Source organism: Macaca thibetana, chromosome 18 (assembly GCF_024542745.1).
Source record: "Macaca thibetana thibetana isolate TM-01 chromosome 18, ASM2454274v1, whole genome shotgun sequence".
NCBI classification, from domain to species: Eukaryota; Metazoa; Chordata; class Mammalia; order Primates; family Cercopithecidae; genus Macaca; species Macaca thibetana.
In genome coordinates, this window is record NC_065595.1 from 23162638 (window position 1) to 23178194 (window position 15557).

Genomic DNA, 15557 nt, shown 5'->3' on the forward strand with positions numbered 1-15557 from the left:
TATGTTTTATATGTATTGGTGATTCTCAAGTTATTAAAGATTGCCTCTCTGGAGAAGAGTATCCAGAGGAAGAGGAGGTGTTTGCAAAAGCAATCGGGAGAAGTCAGAAAGTTGTGGCCTCATGAAGTCAAGGAGAAGGGACAGTGCCGGGGACTGGCCAGCAGCACCAAATGCTACTGCACAGTCAATGAAAACTGGGGTCGATTGCTGTCAATCAACTTCTACTTTCCCGAAGAAAGTATCCATTGTCTACAAGAAAAACAAAAAAACAAAACAAAACAAAAACTGGTTGCTGAGTTGTAAAATCGTAGGACTATTCACAAATGAGAATCAACATAGTTCCAGTCCTTGTAAAATTTGGCGCAATGGCCATAAATACAAAGGGAAAACACAGAGGCTTACGTGAACCAAAAACCTCTTCTATTCTCCCACACTTCCTCCTGCTTCTAGAGTGTGGCCGGGATAGTCCCTGGCGATTCCCTCCTCATCTCCTGTTCCACAAGGACAACTGGAAAAACAGGGGAAACTGGGCCTTGGCAACAGAGTATGGGACTTAAAAATATTAGATTTCCCTTTTATTTTCAGTGCAATCTTGGTCATTTGTCTATGTGACCCACAGTTATTTTCATTTCTAAAAGGGAGAAATTCATGGCTTTCAGGATGAAGAATTAAGAAAAATAATGAATTTTTTCATTCTTATAAGAAGACTATGAGGCAGGCATGATCGTCATTCCCATTTTCCAGGCAAGGACACCGGGGACAAGGAGACGTGAGTGGTGTACAAAGGGAGTTATCTGGCTAATAAGTGGCAGAGCCATACTTGAACCTAGGTGGGGTCATCTGGGAAGGAGACTCTGAGACAGATTTGCTGGAAGCGGGTGTATTAGGAAGTGTTCCTGGGATCAACATCTGTGTGAAGGAAGCAATACATAGGCAGAGCGGAGCTGGACTGTGATGTGGTTGCAACAGAGTTATCTGCCAAATGCACTGGGAGCTGTGAAGCTGGAATGGCCCTTCAGAGATGTTCCAAACTGAAGCAGAGAGGGTTGAGTCCTTTTATCCCCATGATGGGTTATTGGGTGTAGCTCTCATTAGGGAGGAGGATGTGGCCTTGAGGAGAGTGGCTCTCTTCAGCCCCAAGCAATTCCTGTAGCAGGTCTCAGTTGGGAAACGTCAGCTGCCGGTACCTGGGGGAGCAAGCACACACCACAGCGTCCCCTGCCTTCACCTTTGTCCCACTCAGGTCCACTTGCTTTGAAAAAAGCCTGGGAACAGCCATTCCAGGATTCTGGGGGAAACAGAACAGAAATATTAGTGGAAAAAACAACCCCTGCTGTTGCAGCTGCTCCCAAAGCCACCACTGATATCTATTGTTTCCCTTCTCTACTACTTATTCTAAATTCTCCTCCCCCTTGGAAAGAATCTCTGCTACTATCCATGGCTTACTACTGGGCAAACCCAGAGCCTCATCCACGAGGGGTCTGAGCTCCTGCTAACCATGCCATTTGGGTCTACAAACCAGGCAAGGGATTTTGACTCCTTACTGGAATGGCTGCCTTTAGCCTCCTGTGGTCCATTTTTGATTTCTTTTGCTTGTATAGACGAACAATACCCTTGTTGGCTGCCCTCCCATCTTGTACCTAGGGATGACATGTTTTATTAGTAACCTCCAAAGATCTCTGCAGGTCTGGTGTCTCTGGCCACCACTCCAAACTTGCTACTAAATATGATGATCGCACCCACCAGGTCTGTATTATTTCAGGACATTATTATCCTCTTTGATACCTGGGGCCCAGTTCTGTCATGACATCTTCTACCCTCAGTCCTGGCCTGCAGGGATGTGGGTGCCCTTCTAGCACCTTCCTTCCATTCATTGCTGGAATGAATGTCTCCAGCCTCTCTCACAGAGCAGCGGCATCCACGGGATTTGGGGGTACCTAGCATACCTGCTCCAGCAGTCTCCTCACTCTGAGCTTTCCTGTTCTTGCCTCCACCCTCTGCCACGTCAGTTCTGACATTTCTTTTTGGTGTCAGCCACCAGTTTCTCCAAGCCAAGCAGCTTATAACATCAGAGCAGCACCTTTTCCTTGGGTCCTTGCGGGTTGTTCAATCTCCTATCGATAAACTCTCCCTTGATGCACTTTATAGTCTGTTTCCCCTTGACCCAGCACCTGCTTTAAATCCAGTCCCATTTCAGTGGCTACATTGGCTACTCCTCACTACATTGGTGAGGAGCTACAGCTCCTATGGCAGATGGTTCTTTCCCTCTCCCAGCAGGTCCAGCGCTTTGGCAGCCAGGTTGCACCATGACTTAACCCAAGTCACTCTGGTGGGGGGTATGTGTACTTCTGCACGGGAGAAGCCTCTGCATTATCTTTAAGCAAAGGACGAGGGGCGCCGGCTTTGAACAGGGAGGAACTGGCCATGTAGGCAGGCCCGAGGAGGGTTTGCTGGAATTGGGGGTTCAAGATTGTTCAAGTGCATCAACCCAGAGAGCCCCGTTCACCTCCGTCAGGGCTCTGACCCTGGGGCGGCAGATTTTCAGAGGTGAGTTCAGCCTCTGGAGCTGTGCTTCTCCATGGGCTGAGGCTGCTCATGTTTGGCTGTAGGAGATGAAGCTTAGTTGTTGCTCAGCAGTCTCTCTGGCTTTCACATTTAGCCTCTAGTGGGTGATTAATCACCCTTCAACTTTTCATTGTCTTTTTCCAGAGCACTCCACAACAGTCATCCAAGTCCATTGCCTTTACAATTGTTCCTTTCCCTTATTTTTCAATTGCTGCCATGCGGTACCCTCCGGCACATCGCCCTCCAACAGCATGCCATAGAAGCATCACCAAGGAAAGTTTTAACAATTGTGCAGCCAAGACGCCAGAGGCTGTCCATGAGGGCCCACCCCCAGTGATGGGTCCTTCTTGCTGTGGTTCAATGGGTGGCTCAGCTCCCAAACTCCGTTTTAGAATCTGCTTTCTTGAGCCACTCCTGGTGGGTTCTCTGGGATGCAGACTGTGTGTGAGAGAGGTCTGCACATAGGAAGTTTATGGAACAGTGTTCTTGGGATCAGCATCTGTAGGGAAATGCCCAGGTCTGGGCAGAGAAAGAGGTTGAGCTGGGATGCAGTTCAGTGAAGCCTTCAGTCAGTGTTCAAGGGAGTTCTGGAGCTGGGATGGCCTTTCTAAGTGGTTTTGAAATGGAGCTCGGGCCTGGGTCTTTTTATTTATTTATTTATTTATTATTTATCTATCTATCTATCTATTTATTTATTTATTTATTTATTTATTTATTTTTGAGGCGGAGACTCACCTTCCTTACGACTTGCTGAGTCTCACTCTATCACCCAGGCTGGAGTGCAGTGGCACGATCTCAGCTTGCTGCAACCTCCACCTCCTGGGTTCAAGTGATTCTCCTGCCTCAGCCTTCTGAGTAGCTGGGATTACAGGTGCCCACCACCCCGCCCAGCTAATGTTTGTATTTTCAGTACAGATGGGGTTTCACCATGTTGGTCAGACTGGTCTTGAACTCCTGACCTCAAGTGATCCTCCCAGCCTCGGCCTCCCAAAGTGCTGGGATTACAGGTGTGACTCACCACACCCGGGCCGGGGCTGGGTCTTTAAACCTCTTTCCTGACCCATCATGGGATGTGTCTGCCCCCCAGGAAAGGAAGCATGACCCAGGGTGAGACAGTTCTCTTTGGCTGGGAAGCAATCTTTAAGAAGGACTCAGCACACAGCTGTTAGAATGCTTGTTCTGGTGACAACTTCAGCCACAACCAACCAGTTTCCTCTGCTGGCATGTATTTTGGCAATTCTTCATGTCTACATATTTTGGTGAGAAGCGGGGTGTAACACGTAGCAATATGGCAAAGCAGGTGGGGAATCCAAACAGAACCACAGGAGCCCTCCTTTGGATAGGATGTCCAGATCTACTTGTGGAGTCCACATAGAGATGAAAACATACAACAAAAATCCAACAGTTTTCCAAAGAACACAGGTCATCTTGTTTATCCATGCTCAATAAGGACTCCTGTCTCCTAAAAATATTAGCTTACATCTATTGAGTGCTTCCTATGTGCCACTCTTCTAAGCATTTGACAGGTGCAATACAATGGATTTCACAAATGCAGCACATATTTACTTCATACCCCTACAATCCAAGCAGTGCTAGACTCCTGGCCTTCTCTGGGAAATCTCAGAGTATTAAGGAGGTTTGGTGGGCTGCATTCTCTTTTTGAAACAAAACAAAATAAAAATTTCCAGCCTGATCTGTCGCCTCAGAATAGAATGGGATTTATTAATGAGTAAGAAGGTATATAAACAGAAGCTATATTTTCACTGTATTTTTAATACTGTTTAATTAGCACATGTTTACAGCAGGCCTGATGGTGTACTTTAGATACTTAAGATTCCTTTGTCCTTCTGAGCTTGTCTGGAAGGTATGGACACCACTGGCTTCTTAGTTTTCTTATCAGTAGGAAAGCAAAGAATCTATATCCACTTGATGGAGGTATTTGTCTACAGAATGAATGGCTCTAATCTTGCTGGTAAGAATGAATTGTTTACCATCTTCCTAGAGGTGCATAAACCTCTCATTCAGAGAGGCATTAATTAGAATATCTTCATAAGTAATTTGCTTAAAGGGACTTGGGAAACTAGAAAAACATTAAGTTCTAGGTAGAAGAACTCTTTTCTCATGCAAAGGAATGAACCGAATGTGAAGAAGGATCCAGGATTTACAATGCCATTACGGCAGAATCAACAAGAATTGCAAAACCAAATTCTGAGATGTTAGCACAAAACAATGTAACCACTCAAAAAAACAAAACAAAACAAAACAATTTGTAGCCAAAAGGTGTACAGAAGCAGGAAGTCTGAATGCTTTTTGAGCATTCAATATTCACAGTTCTGCTGCTACAAAATATTAGTTTTGACTAAAGAGGGATGATCACCTCAATGCTCACACAATTGTGAGCCTGGTTCATTAAAAGGACAATTATAAGCACAAAACTCTCTGTAGTCCTTCCTTTTTTTTTTTTTTTTTGTAAACAGCAAAAAGAACTGAACATCTAATTTTTGAAATTCTTCTGGCTTTTCTTTTTGACCTTTGGTATTTGTATGTATTGACGATCTCTAAACCATTGCACAAAAACACCTTGAAGTGTCAGGCTTTAAAAATGAGTCTTCTTTTCTCTTTCTCCTGTGCAGCTTGGATTATCTTGGCCTTGTCAAAATACATTCTCTAGTTAGAGGGTGGAAATATTTCCCTCCTGGCTCCAAAGTATTGATTTTCTTCAACACTCAGCTCTGTCAGTCAGCCGAAGGGGTGAAAGGTGAAAGTTCACCCAGCACTGCTTGGCTTTACCTTCCTATTAATGTCATGCCCTTTCCACATTTGATCAGTTTATGTGATCACTGATCATACAGAACTGTTACTGCCCCTATTTTCCCTATAAGAATGCATTTAAGTCCTGAGATGTTAAAACATTTCCTGGGGCCCACAGTGGGCATTTGATAGGGCCAAAGATGCCTCAGACCAGTCCTGAAATGTTTACCGAATTCTTATAGAAAATTATACTGTTACATGATGATTGACTCAATTCAAGCTTTTGTGTTCTTATCTGAAATAATTAAGAGAAAAGAAGTACATTCACTACTTACACATAGCCCTCTATGAGCAATAAGGACCTACTTTATTATTCTTGATTTTTCCGAAAACCAATTATACCCTTTACCTCAGGGATTCAAATTCAACTCCAAACTGAGTATGAAATGCAGTGAACTTAATGATCTCAGCCTAGCTCCCAAGAGGCAGCCAACCCATGCCATCCAATCTGACAAGATATGATTTGGTGCCATTAACAGTCATTTGGGAGCATGTAGGGTGGAGATAAAGCAACAGGCATGCAACTCCCTTGCCCAAACCACAGAGGGTGCCATTGAGTTTCTGGAGGGAGAGTTTCTCGCTGCACTTCTGCTCTACTGTCCTCTGGGAATAAGTTGCCTTTCCCAAGCCAGCTCTCCAGGGAAATGAATGATTAGAGGCAGCAGGGCGAGGGGAGCATACGGATTTCAACTGAGGGTGTTTAAGATGAGTGAACACTGGAAAAGGTAATAATGTGAGAAAAACAGTTTTCAATACAATTGTTTTATTTAACACACGTATGTACACAGGAACATTCAGCATACATAGAATCTATTAAGTGGAATCATTAAGAAATGTCTGGAGAGGCAGACATTTTAATTCGCTCACTATACACAGGGAGTTCAATCATCACATTTTCATACAGGTGTGACGTCATGTCATCTTTTGCTTGTAAATTACCAATGAAGCCACATATGTCTCTACATATACAAGGACAGGTCCAAATACAGTGCCAATGAAATCAATAAAACATTAAAGGTGTACGCTGGGATGAAAATGCAGAGTTTACCTCAGTGCTGAGAAATCTAAGCTGGGATGAAGTTTGGGACTGTGGCTATTAAAATAGCCAAGGAGAGATTTATGTTAACAAGAATGCAGATATTTAATAGTTAGAGATGACTGTCTAATCATCAAACATCATCCACCCCAGGGTTTTGCAGCCATAGCTTTCTACTGGCCTTGGTTGTCTGTGCATACAGAGCACTTGAAAGGCCGACCCACACTCGTGGCCCAGGGCTGTTGCTCCTCTGGGCCTCCTGGCTTTGCTCTCAACCTTCGTAGTGGTGGGAGCCATCTGTGTGTTGGCGGCAGGCTGCCTACCGCTCCCACACCTCTTTCTTGATACACAGAACATTTTTGTTAAACAAAATGCTAAGGTATACATTTACCTCATCATTCCAAATAGAGATGTAGTCTACAATAAATTAATTTCCATTTAAGTTCATAAAGTAAACATATGTTGGGTATAGAGAAGACTGTGGGCCCACTGGAAAACAAAGTGAGCCTTTTAGTTTACCTTACATTTCTCTAGCTATACCAAACACAACAGCACGTTCACCAAACAAATAAAGTCTACACTGTATAGGTCTTTGTTTCTTCCTTGGAAACTACATATATAATCTTTATAAATACAATGTACATGCATGTGCCTAAATTCACTTTTGAAAGAATACCCAACTCTAAAATCAAGGAACAGTATAGATTTGCCATCAATGGAAATAACATCATATCAATATGAAAGAGATGTTCTAGTGGTTTTAATTTCTTAACATGTTCTTTAAAAATCTGTTTCAGTGAAATAACCAATGTTTGTTCCTAGACCTTGATCCTACATTTTTGTATATTAGATAAACTCTTACAACCTAAACTTTTAAGACTAAATTCTTCCATTATCATTTTGGTTCCTTTGTAAACTTCACATATTTTCTCTGAATTTAACAAGTAACTTTCTATTTTTGCATTTAATAAATGATTTTGCCCAATGAACGGACCAATCAACAATTAGGCAACCAAACAACCCCCCACAAGTATATACAGATCAAGGTTTGTTAGAAACAGTTCATACAAAATATTATTCTATTTTTTCATTATTATGAGCTAAAACCAGCACAATCTGATGTAAGAAGAAAGTGATATAGTTAAAGCTTACTTAGAAGCATAATGAATACCCTCATTGCAATGTCTGCTCAAATAAATTAACTGAGAGCCCACACATTGTTATACACACTCCTGAACATTTGTGCCATAGTTATTACTTTTCCAGAATACTTGTTTAAAAGAAATACCTTATTAGCTTTCCTTTAGTTGATCAGTAGTAGTTTGAAGGCTGAATTATAATAATTTCATAACTGACATATGCCACACATATGGGAACTACAGGATTGTGAGGCTTCCGGGGGAAAGGGGTAAGCTCTTTCTTCAACAGGATCTGTGGCAGTGGATGGGGAGTCTTCATTTCCGGTACACGCTATGCTTCCGAACTTAGCTCTTTATCACAAAAGTCCCTTCAAGAGATTAGTTACAGTGACTGGATAATTACATTAACTAGATCATAAGGAGTGATTATTTTTATTTTAAACTACTAAATACACTATCATTTAAGCAAGAGATGAGCACTTCGGAAGGCTAAGTGTCTGGAAAACTATTTTCTACAAGAAAAATATTTTTTGTGTGTGTATATAATTTCTCATGAATCTCAATCTGGTTAGCTGTTGATAAAGAAGGTGGTAGCTAAACCCTAGGAAATTGGATTGAGTAATTTCCTAGCAATCACCAGAAGAAAAGAACATGTAAACACAGAATCTTTTTGGTAAACAATATTTTAGGAAATTCAAAGGGCAATCATTTCAATCATGAGGACTACACGACATGACCTCAACACCCAGGGTCAGAAGGGCCAGATTCAAGCAGCACTTCAGAGGTGGGGTTGAGATGGCTAAAATGCTGATCTGGGCTGGGAGTGCAATCACAGTGTTTATTGATTTTTGTGCTTCTGTTGCACCAAGCAACAAGAGCGTTCCCAAGAACCGCTGGCTTTCCGCTCCCATCTCTGGCAGGGAAAAACTACCTGGTGACAGGATGGCCACATCGTGCAGAGCGTGTGTGCGTGCCTCTGAATCGACAGACAGCACGAGCAGGGTCTGCCCCTGAGAAGCATGCACAAGTGACAAGACCTGGCCGCACCCCTGGACGGCACTGGGGTGGGCAGGCCCCTGGGAACAATCTGGTGGGAGGAAGGACAGGGCAACATTGGCTTGGAGAATTGAGAGAGCTAAAACGCAGTCACGGTGGCAGGCAGCAGCATTAGACCATGAAGCGGTGCTCCTTCCCATCATGGGCCATGAGGATGACGTTGCGGTTGGAAGTCCAGATGAGCCGGGCCAGCTTGAGGGCGTTGTGGGAGCCGGGTGACGCGGGCTGCACAGGGGGCACCTGGTAGGTTTTAATGCAGCGCAGCTGAGGTGCCGAGTTCAGCATGCCGATGCTTCCCAGCAGTGACGTGTTCATCTGGAGGGACAGGAGAGCACATGTGTCACCTGAACAGCCCTCTCCCTTTCCCTATCACAGAGATTGGGTCGATCTCTTCTGGCCACTTTTTCCTCCATCATGGTTATTCTCCTTCACCTGAGCTTGTTCTTAACCTCTCAAAAGTTCCTTACGGTGTGCTTGGAATTGTTCTGATGCTGCTACAGTAAATGCAGAAATCTAGAGGAATTTCATGGGGGTAGAACCTGACAACAGGAGAGTCCGTGGATCTTTAGGAAGAGAGCTAAATTATAGCTCTTAATAAAATGGTTCATTTAAACAACACAGGCATTTGGACATTGTGGATATCTGAAACTGAAGACTTTCATGTTCTTTACCACAATGCTAACTGCATTCCCTGATGGATGAGTCAGCGAAGACAAGTTTTGGGATTTGGAATTAGTTCAAGAAAAGGAAGCAAGGTTAAGCAGTAGACAGAGTGACAGTTTACTGGATCAAATAAAGCTCAAGACTCCCTTCCACCCCCATTTCCCACCTACTAATACCTTCACTCCTCACTTGCTTTTTAAAAACTCGCTTTCTGGGAAGCTCTTGCTTATTATAAAGTGCAGCACCAGAATCAATTTCATCTCAACACTGTGTCTGTGCCTCACTGTTTTGCTATTACACGAAGGAGAGTCTGCTCTTAATATTTTATTGACAATACCTTTTTATCAATTGATGATTTCTGCTTTTTGGCAGTTTTTCAGGATTTAAATTTTAGCTTTTCTTAATCCATTCACATAAATGAAAAATAACATGGAAATTATGAATCGTGAACAACTATGCATTCAGGTTGAAGTACTAAATATTGATAGTAGTTGTCTACGTGAACTGTTTCCTAAGCAACTGAGTCTGAAGATTTCTCTAGATTCTAAATATTACTTAAAATATTTTCGCATCATATGTGCTATTATAATGTCACATGGAAAGAATACTGAAAATCTGGAAAGAAGTCTCAGAAATAATACTTTTTCTTTGTACTAATTTTCATTTCCAATGCTTCTCTCCAGTATAACCTCCATCTCAATGTGTAAGACTTCCTAGAGATTTGCATGAAGCATGCAGATTATGATCCAACATCTACCAACGGTGGGGCCATGAAACTGGCAAATCCTAGGACATTTAAGATGTGTTATCACTGACATCATCCCCTGCATGTGGATCACTGCAAAACACAAGCCATTCCTTCTTCCAGCCCCCCTCAGCAGCAGGATGGTGTCAGAGGGCGTAAATCATGGCATCTCTAGCAGAGTGCGTGCAGGCTCCACTGACATTTTCACAATTTAAATCATCTTGAGTAATAACCCTTTTAAGATGACTAATGTTACTGATTTTCCTGCATTAATAATAGTGCCGAAGACAACACAGAGGTGAAAAAAAATCACTAGTGTACGAGGTCACATTTTAAAACCAAATGTATGGTTATTGTTAACTCTTTCTGTTAAAGTTTGGTTCCTGTTTCCAGCCAGGCAGTTCCTTACTGTCACCCTTCCAGCAGCCTGTTTCTTTGCTTCCTTCTCTCCTTTTCCCAAAAACTTCCCAAAAGATAAAAATCAATGCCTTATTGCTTTCTTGGATGTTCCCAAATAGTTAAAATATAAATAATGATGGTGAGCTTGACTTGATAGATCCAAATGACCCAGAAGATTGCTGGTTAACATTAACTGGCCTCAACAGGCATAGTGTGTTTTAGAAAAAAATCTAATTTCTCAGTTGATAAATAACTACAAGGTATTTTTCATTCTTTATAGATTTTCTATGAATATATGTACGAAGCTTGACTTCTGCTGGTAACTCAAGATGCAACGGGCATATAATGCTCAGACACTTCCTTATTTTTAATTCCTCTCTTCAAATTTAGCCACGAACAAAAAATGGGTTGAGGCCGGGCACGGTGGCTCATGCCTGTAATCCCAGCACTTTGGGAGGCCGAGGTGGGTGGATCATAAGGTCAGGAGTTCTAGACCAGCCTGGCCAACATGGTGAAACCCCATCTCTACTAAAAATACAAAAATTAGCCGGGCGTGGTGGCGGGCTCCTATAATCCCAGCTACTCAGGAGGCTGAGGCAGGAGAATCGCTTGAACCCGGGAGGCGGAGGTTGCAGTGAGCCAAGATCGTGCCACTGCACTCCAGCCTGGGCGACAGAGCAAGAATCCGCCTCAAAAAAAAAAAAAAAAAAAAAAAAAAAAAAAAAAAAAAAAGGGTTGAGAGCTAAACATGAAAAGGGAGAGAATATCTCATGGGAATACTCTACATGTAAAGATTTTAGAAAAGGCCATTACAACTGGGTTCCTCTTATAACCTGAGCCACCCCTACTTTGATAAATGCCTTTGGTTGGATCAAATAGCCTTCCTGCCTGAGAATAGGGATACGTGAAATTCTATAAGGAACATAACCGTCATAGTTGCATACATGTGGTATAGTAAAGACCCCCATGTTCACTAAAATTGATTGCTCAGATCATCCTTTCCCTATGACCTCTTCAAATTTGGCATGAATCTGAAGTATTATAGGAAGGGTATTAGTTTTTCCAATAAACTCAGGCAAATGACTCTCTCTGAAACAACTAACAATTTTGTTATTCAATATTAATGTTTTCTTGACCAGCGACGGTGACAAATGATGCTCAGGTAAGGACATCTTGAGCCCTGAATGAATGCAAACTATGTGGAATTATGAGATTCGGTAACATTCATTTTTTCCTGATTGCAAAGATAGTAAATACTCATTGTGGAAAATTCAAATAATAAAGAAAAGTACAAAAAGGAAAGCAAAAAACCCCTGAAATATCTTTTCCCAAAGACAGTCACTGATAAAATGTTGGTAAACAACCTTCCAGACCTCCACATGTACATAAAGATGAAGATAAGCAGATTTAATAAATTTTATATAAACAAGCTTATATTAACATGTAGTTTCAGAATTTGCTTTTTTGTTCAACAAAATGTTGATGGCAATCTTCTCTTGTTAATGACTACAGATTTACACTATTCCTTTTCAATGGCTGAATAGTATTCTACTATACAATGGAGTAAATTAAAATAAATGAAACCAGTATCTACCTAACTTATTATCATCAGCATTTCTGAAACAGGATATTTGCTGGACAGTGGTGGTAAGCTTTGGGTGAGAGAATTGTGACTGTATTTCATTACCAAACTCCTCCTCTTGCTCAAATATCAATGGATACAGAGAAGTGAAATATTCAAATTAGGTGGGGTTAGAAAATCAAAGGGCTTGAATGACTGCCAAATTACATCATTTGACAGATGAGAATGTAAATTCACTCAAATGTAACTTTGGCTTTTTTATTCCCATCAAAAATAAATGCTTCACAAAACTGGTTCTGTGAAGATTATTTTCTCAACACACAGAAACACAGATATAATTCATCACAACAGGAAATGTTTTAATACTATTCCCAATGTAAGTAATGCAGGACACAGACCTTACTAAGTCTCACTTGAGTAATTATCCAACCAATATTTCTCATTAACACTCATTTCTCAGCAAAGATTTTAATAGCTGATAGCTTTAGTAAGGTTCTGTATTAATAAGACTTCATTAAGTTTTCAAAATATATTACAGTACACTTACTGGAATAATATAAAAGTATTCTCCTACATCATTACAACGAAACATGCATCTAAATAAATCAGCAAAGTCCATTTGGGGAGAGCAGTGGTACATCTAATACTGTTTTTTGAACTCTTTTTAATTCAAATAAGACAACTACACTTCTGGAAGAGATTTCATTGCATTTTCCTGAGAAAGCTGAAAGGACTTGTTTTTGTGTCTTCCATTAAAATTTCAAGTCTGAGTTTGGTGTAACATAAACATCAAGAAATGGGCTGTATTTTAAATTCCGACATTGGTTTTAGAGGCAAGAATGACCTGGGTGTTGCCTGGGCTGCTTTGGCTCTGGCATGTGCAGAGTTTGTTAGGAAGCAGCCCTTGGAGTAGTAGGTGAGCTTCTGGACTAAGGACATGTGCTGCAGCCCCACTGTGTGCAAAGCCACGTGTCCAGGCACACAGATGTGAGTGTGCTTGGCAAAGCCCAGGGTCAACAGCAGGAGGCTTCAGAGAGGAACTGGAAGATGAAAAGATGTTATCTGAAAAGGAAGCCATCTAATAAATGAGCTTGATCTGTAAGTGAAACGGAAGAGGATGCCATCCAATACACGAGCTTGATCTCTAAGTGAAAAGGATGTTACCCATAATCCCATCAGTGACCTGGGCAGTAATTTTGATATAAATAGAAAAATATTCAACGAAGGGATGAACATATCCAAATAAAACCTTGAAGATCGAAGGGAAAAAAGATAATTTACCATTTAGAAAATTCCATTTAAAATACTCCTGAAAATACTGGAAAAAGTTTCAAATCTGGCTAATATGTGAGGTATTTCTTATATAACAAATTATGTTTTCTTAGCAGAAAGAAAGTTGGAAAAAAGAGGTGTTTTGTTTGTTTATTCCAAAGAAGAAACCCTGCACAGAACACAGGTTTCTGGCAAGCATGGACCCATGACTTACTGATCTCTGTGTCTCTAATGCACAGGCCAGTACCTATCACTCAGACACCCAGGAAATGTGGAATGAGTGGAGCTTTATAAAATATTCCTCCAAGATCCCAAGAGAACAGGAAATAAAAGAAAATTTGTATCAAGGTACAGCTGACGTAATAGAGGCCACTGACTTAGACATCAGTAGGGAGGGAAAAAAAAAAATCAGTAGGCAAACTCCTTAAAGAAGCACTGCTGCAAAAGCCCAGTTTCTGGACACCTAACGGAATCACTGTGGAATTTCAGGAGAGGAAAACACCAGTGCTGTGGTTATTCACTGGGAAATGAGGGCTGGGTGAGATCTCTGATAAAGAGAGTTTAATATGAGCGAATTAAGATGTTGGAGACATATTTTGGAAGAAAGGCTAATGAGAAAATAAACTGGAAAACTAAATTAGATAAAAGTAGAAGTCTGTGACAGATTTTGAAGTTGTCATGCTTTAATAGCATGTTGTTAATTAAGTAATTTATTGTATCCATTTTACATTTTATTACCTATTGATTTTTTGCTGAAGCCTTGTTTAAACTTTTGTTTTGTTTTAGTTTTCAAAGCAATAAACTGAATCTCATAAAACACACTGGCATCCTAAGAAAATAAAGAAAACAACAAAATTTTAAATTAACTTTTTTGGGGGTGTTGGTAATGTTTAATTTCTTGGTAATTTTCGGGACTAAAAGAGTAAGGTAATTAAAAAGAAGATGGGATAGCAATTAAGCAGTGAGGAGAAAACATATTCTATTACCAAAATTAGTTTCTCAAAATTAGTGTTCATTTTATTCAGAATTAAACATAGGCATTCTCATGAACTGCTTACCAAAGACTATTCGAGATCTTAAGAAATGTTTTGAACAGTTTGAGAATTATGAGTATTATGCGGGAAATTCAGAATGCAAAGAAAAATGAGATAAGTATAAAAGGGACATGAGGTGAACACTAGGAAAACACCTTATTATCCTATGCCCTACGCCCTGTTACAGTCCCAGACCCAGGGACCTTGTGTAAATGAATAGGTGAAGCCAGTGAGGCTTCTCCTGCCTGATTCCTCTCGGGCCAGGCCCTCAAACATGCCGGCCCTTGCTCACGGCAACTCGTGCACCTGTGTCCCCTTCTTAACCACCCACACCTCCTGACCAACCCTGAACACCCAGCCCTTCTTCCACACCACTCAAGCCTCAGCTTAGGTGTCACTTCCTCTGAAAAGCCTTCCCACAGCCTTATTCTCAGGCTCCCCTGGGACCATAACTGCTTGCTTATTTATGTATGTCTACTTCAGACTGCAAGCTCCGTGAGAGCAGATGTCCCTCTTTCCAGACTGCTAATTGTATTCTCAGCACCCTGCATGCTAGTGCCTGGCACATCATCAGCAATCAATACAGACTGGATGTTTGCTGCAAGGAGGGAGGGAGGACAGGAAGGAGGGCCGGCAGGTAGGCTCAACAGGAAGGCTTACTACCAAAGCCGTATCACGCGGTATACGCTTTAAGACCCTGGAGCATCTACCCTTACCTGCCAAAAAGAAATGTGGCTGTCAGTGTTTGAGTAGGTGGCAAGGTATCTTCCATCAGGAGCAAAAGCCACTGCAGTGATTGGTCCCTTGTGTCCATGGATTGTCTAAAAGAAAATTCAGATATCATGAATGGCAAGCATTCCACAGGACAATTACAAGTATACACACAAATGCATTCAATGTTGAATAAGTTACATCATGGGTATTAGATGCTATTGTCTTCTTTGTTTATTAAGTCAGCTTAGAAAAGTAAGCCAAGCAACCGACATTCTCTCATTGAGGGAACTCTCCAAGGGCTTCAATCTTGTTCTGAGGTGTCCACCTGCCTCCTAGTTGGGAGGGCAGCATGAGCCCAAAGAAAAACCATATGTTAATAGACAAACCAATGTGCTAATTCATTTACGTCTGCCACAGGGAAGAATTTTACAATTAGAAAGGTAAGAAACTGATCACCAAAAGTATCCAGGAACTTTGCTCATCTGAAATAAAAAAAAATCAAAGCTGTGTTATAAAAATCCCTGTTCTTGAAGGAGTTAAA

The 15557-nt window shown here is 41.3% G+C and overlaps 1 protein-coding gene across 2 annotated transcripts in view; it reads right to left on the minus strand.

Moving 5' to 3' along the window:
* Positions 1-6122: 6122 nt before the first annotated feature.
* WDR7 (WD repeat domain 7) overlaps positions 6123-15557 on the minus strand; it is a 389130-nt gene continuing 379695 nt past the window's right edge. For both annotated transcript variants that reach the window (XM_050767826.1, XM_050767825.1), the window contains 2 exons: positions 15019-15123; positions 6123-8922 (listed from right to left, as the gene is read on the minus strand). In XM_050767826.1, coding sequence (XP_050623783.1) covers positions 8719-8922; positions 15019-15123 — 309 coding nt within the window. In that variant the 3' untranslated portion in view covers positions 6123-8718. The remainder of the gene's footprint in view (positions 8923-15018; positions 15124-15557) is intronic.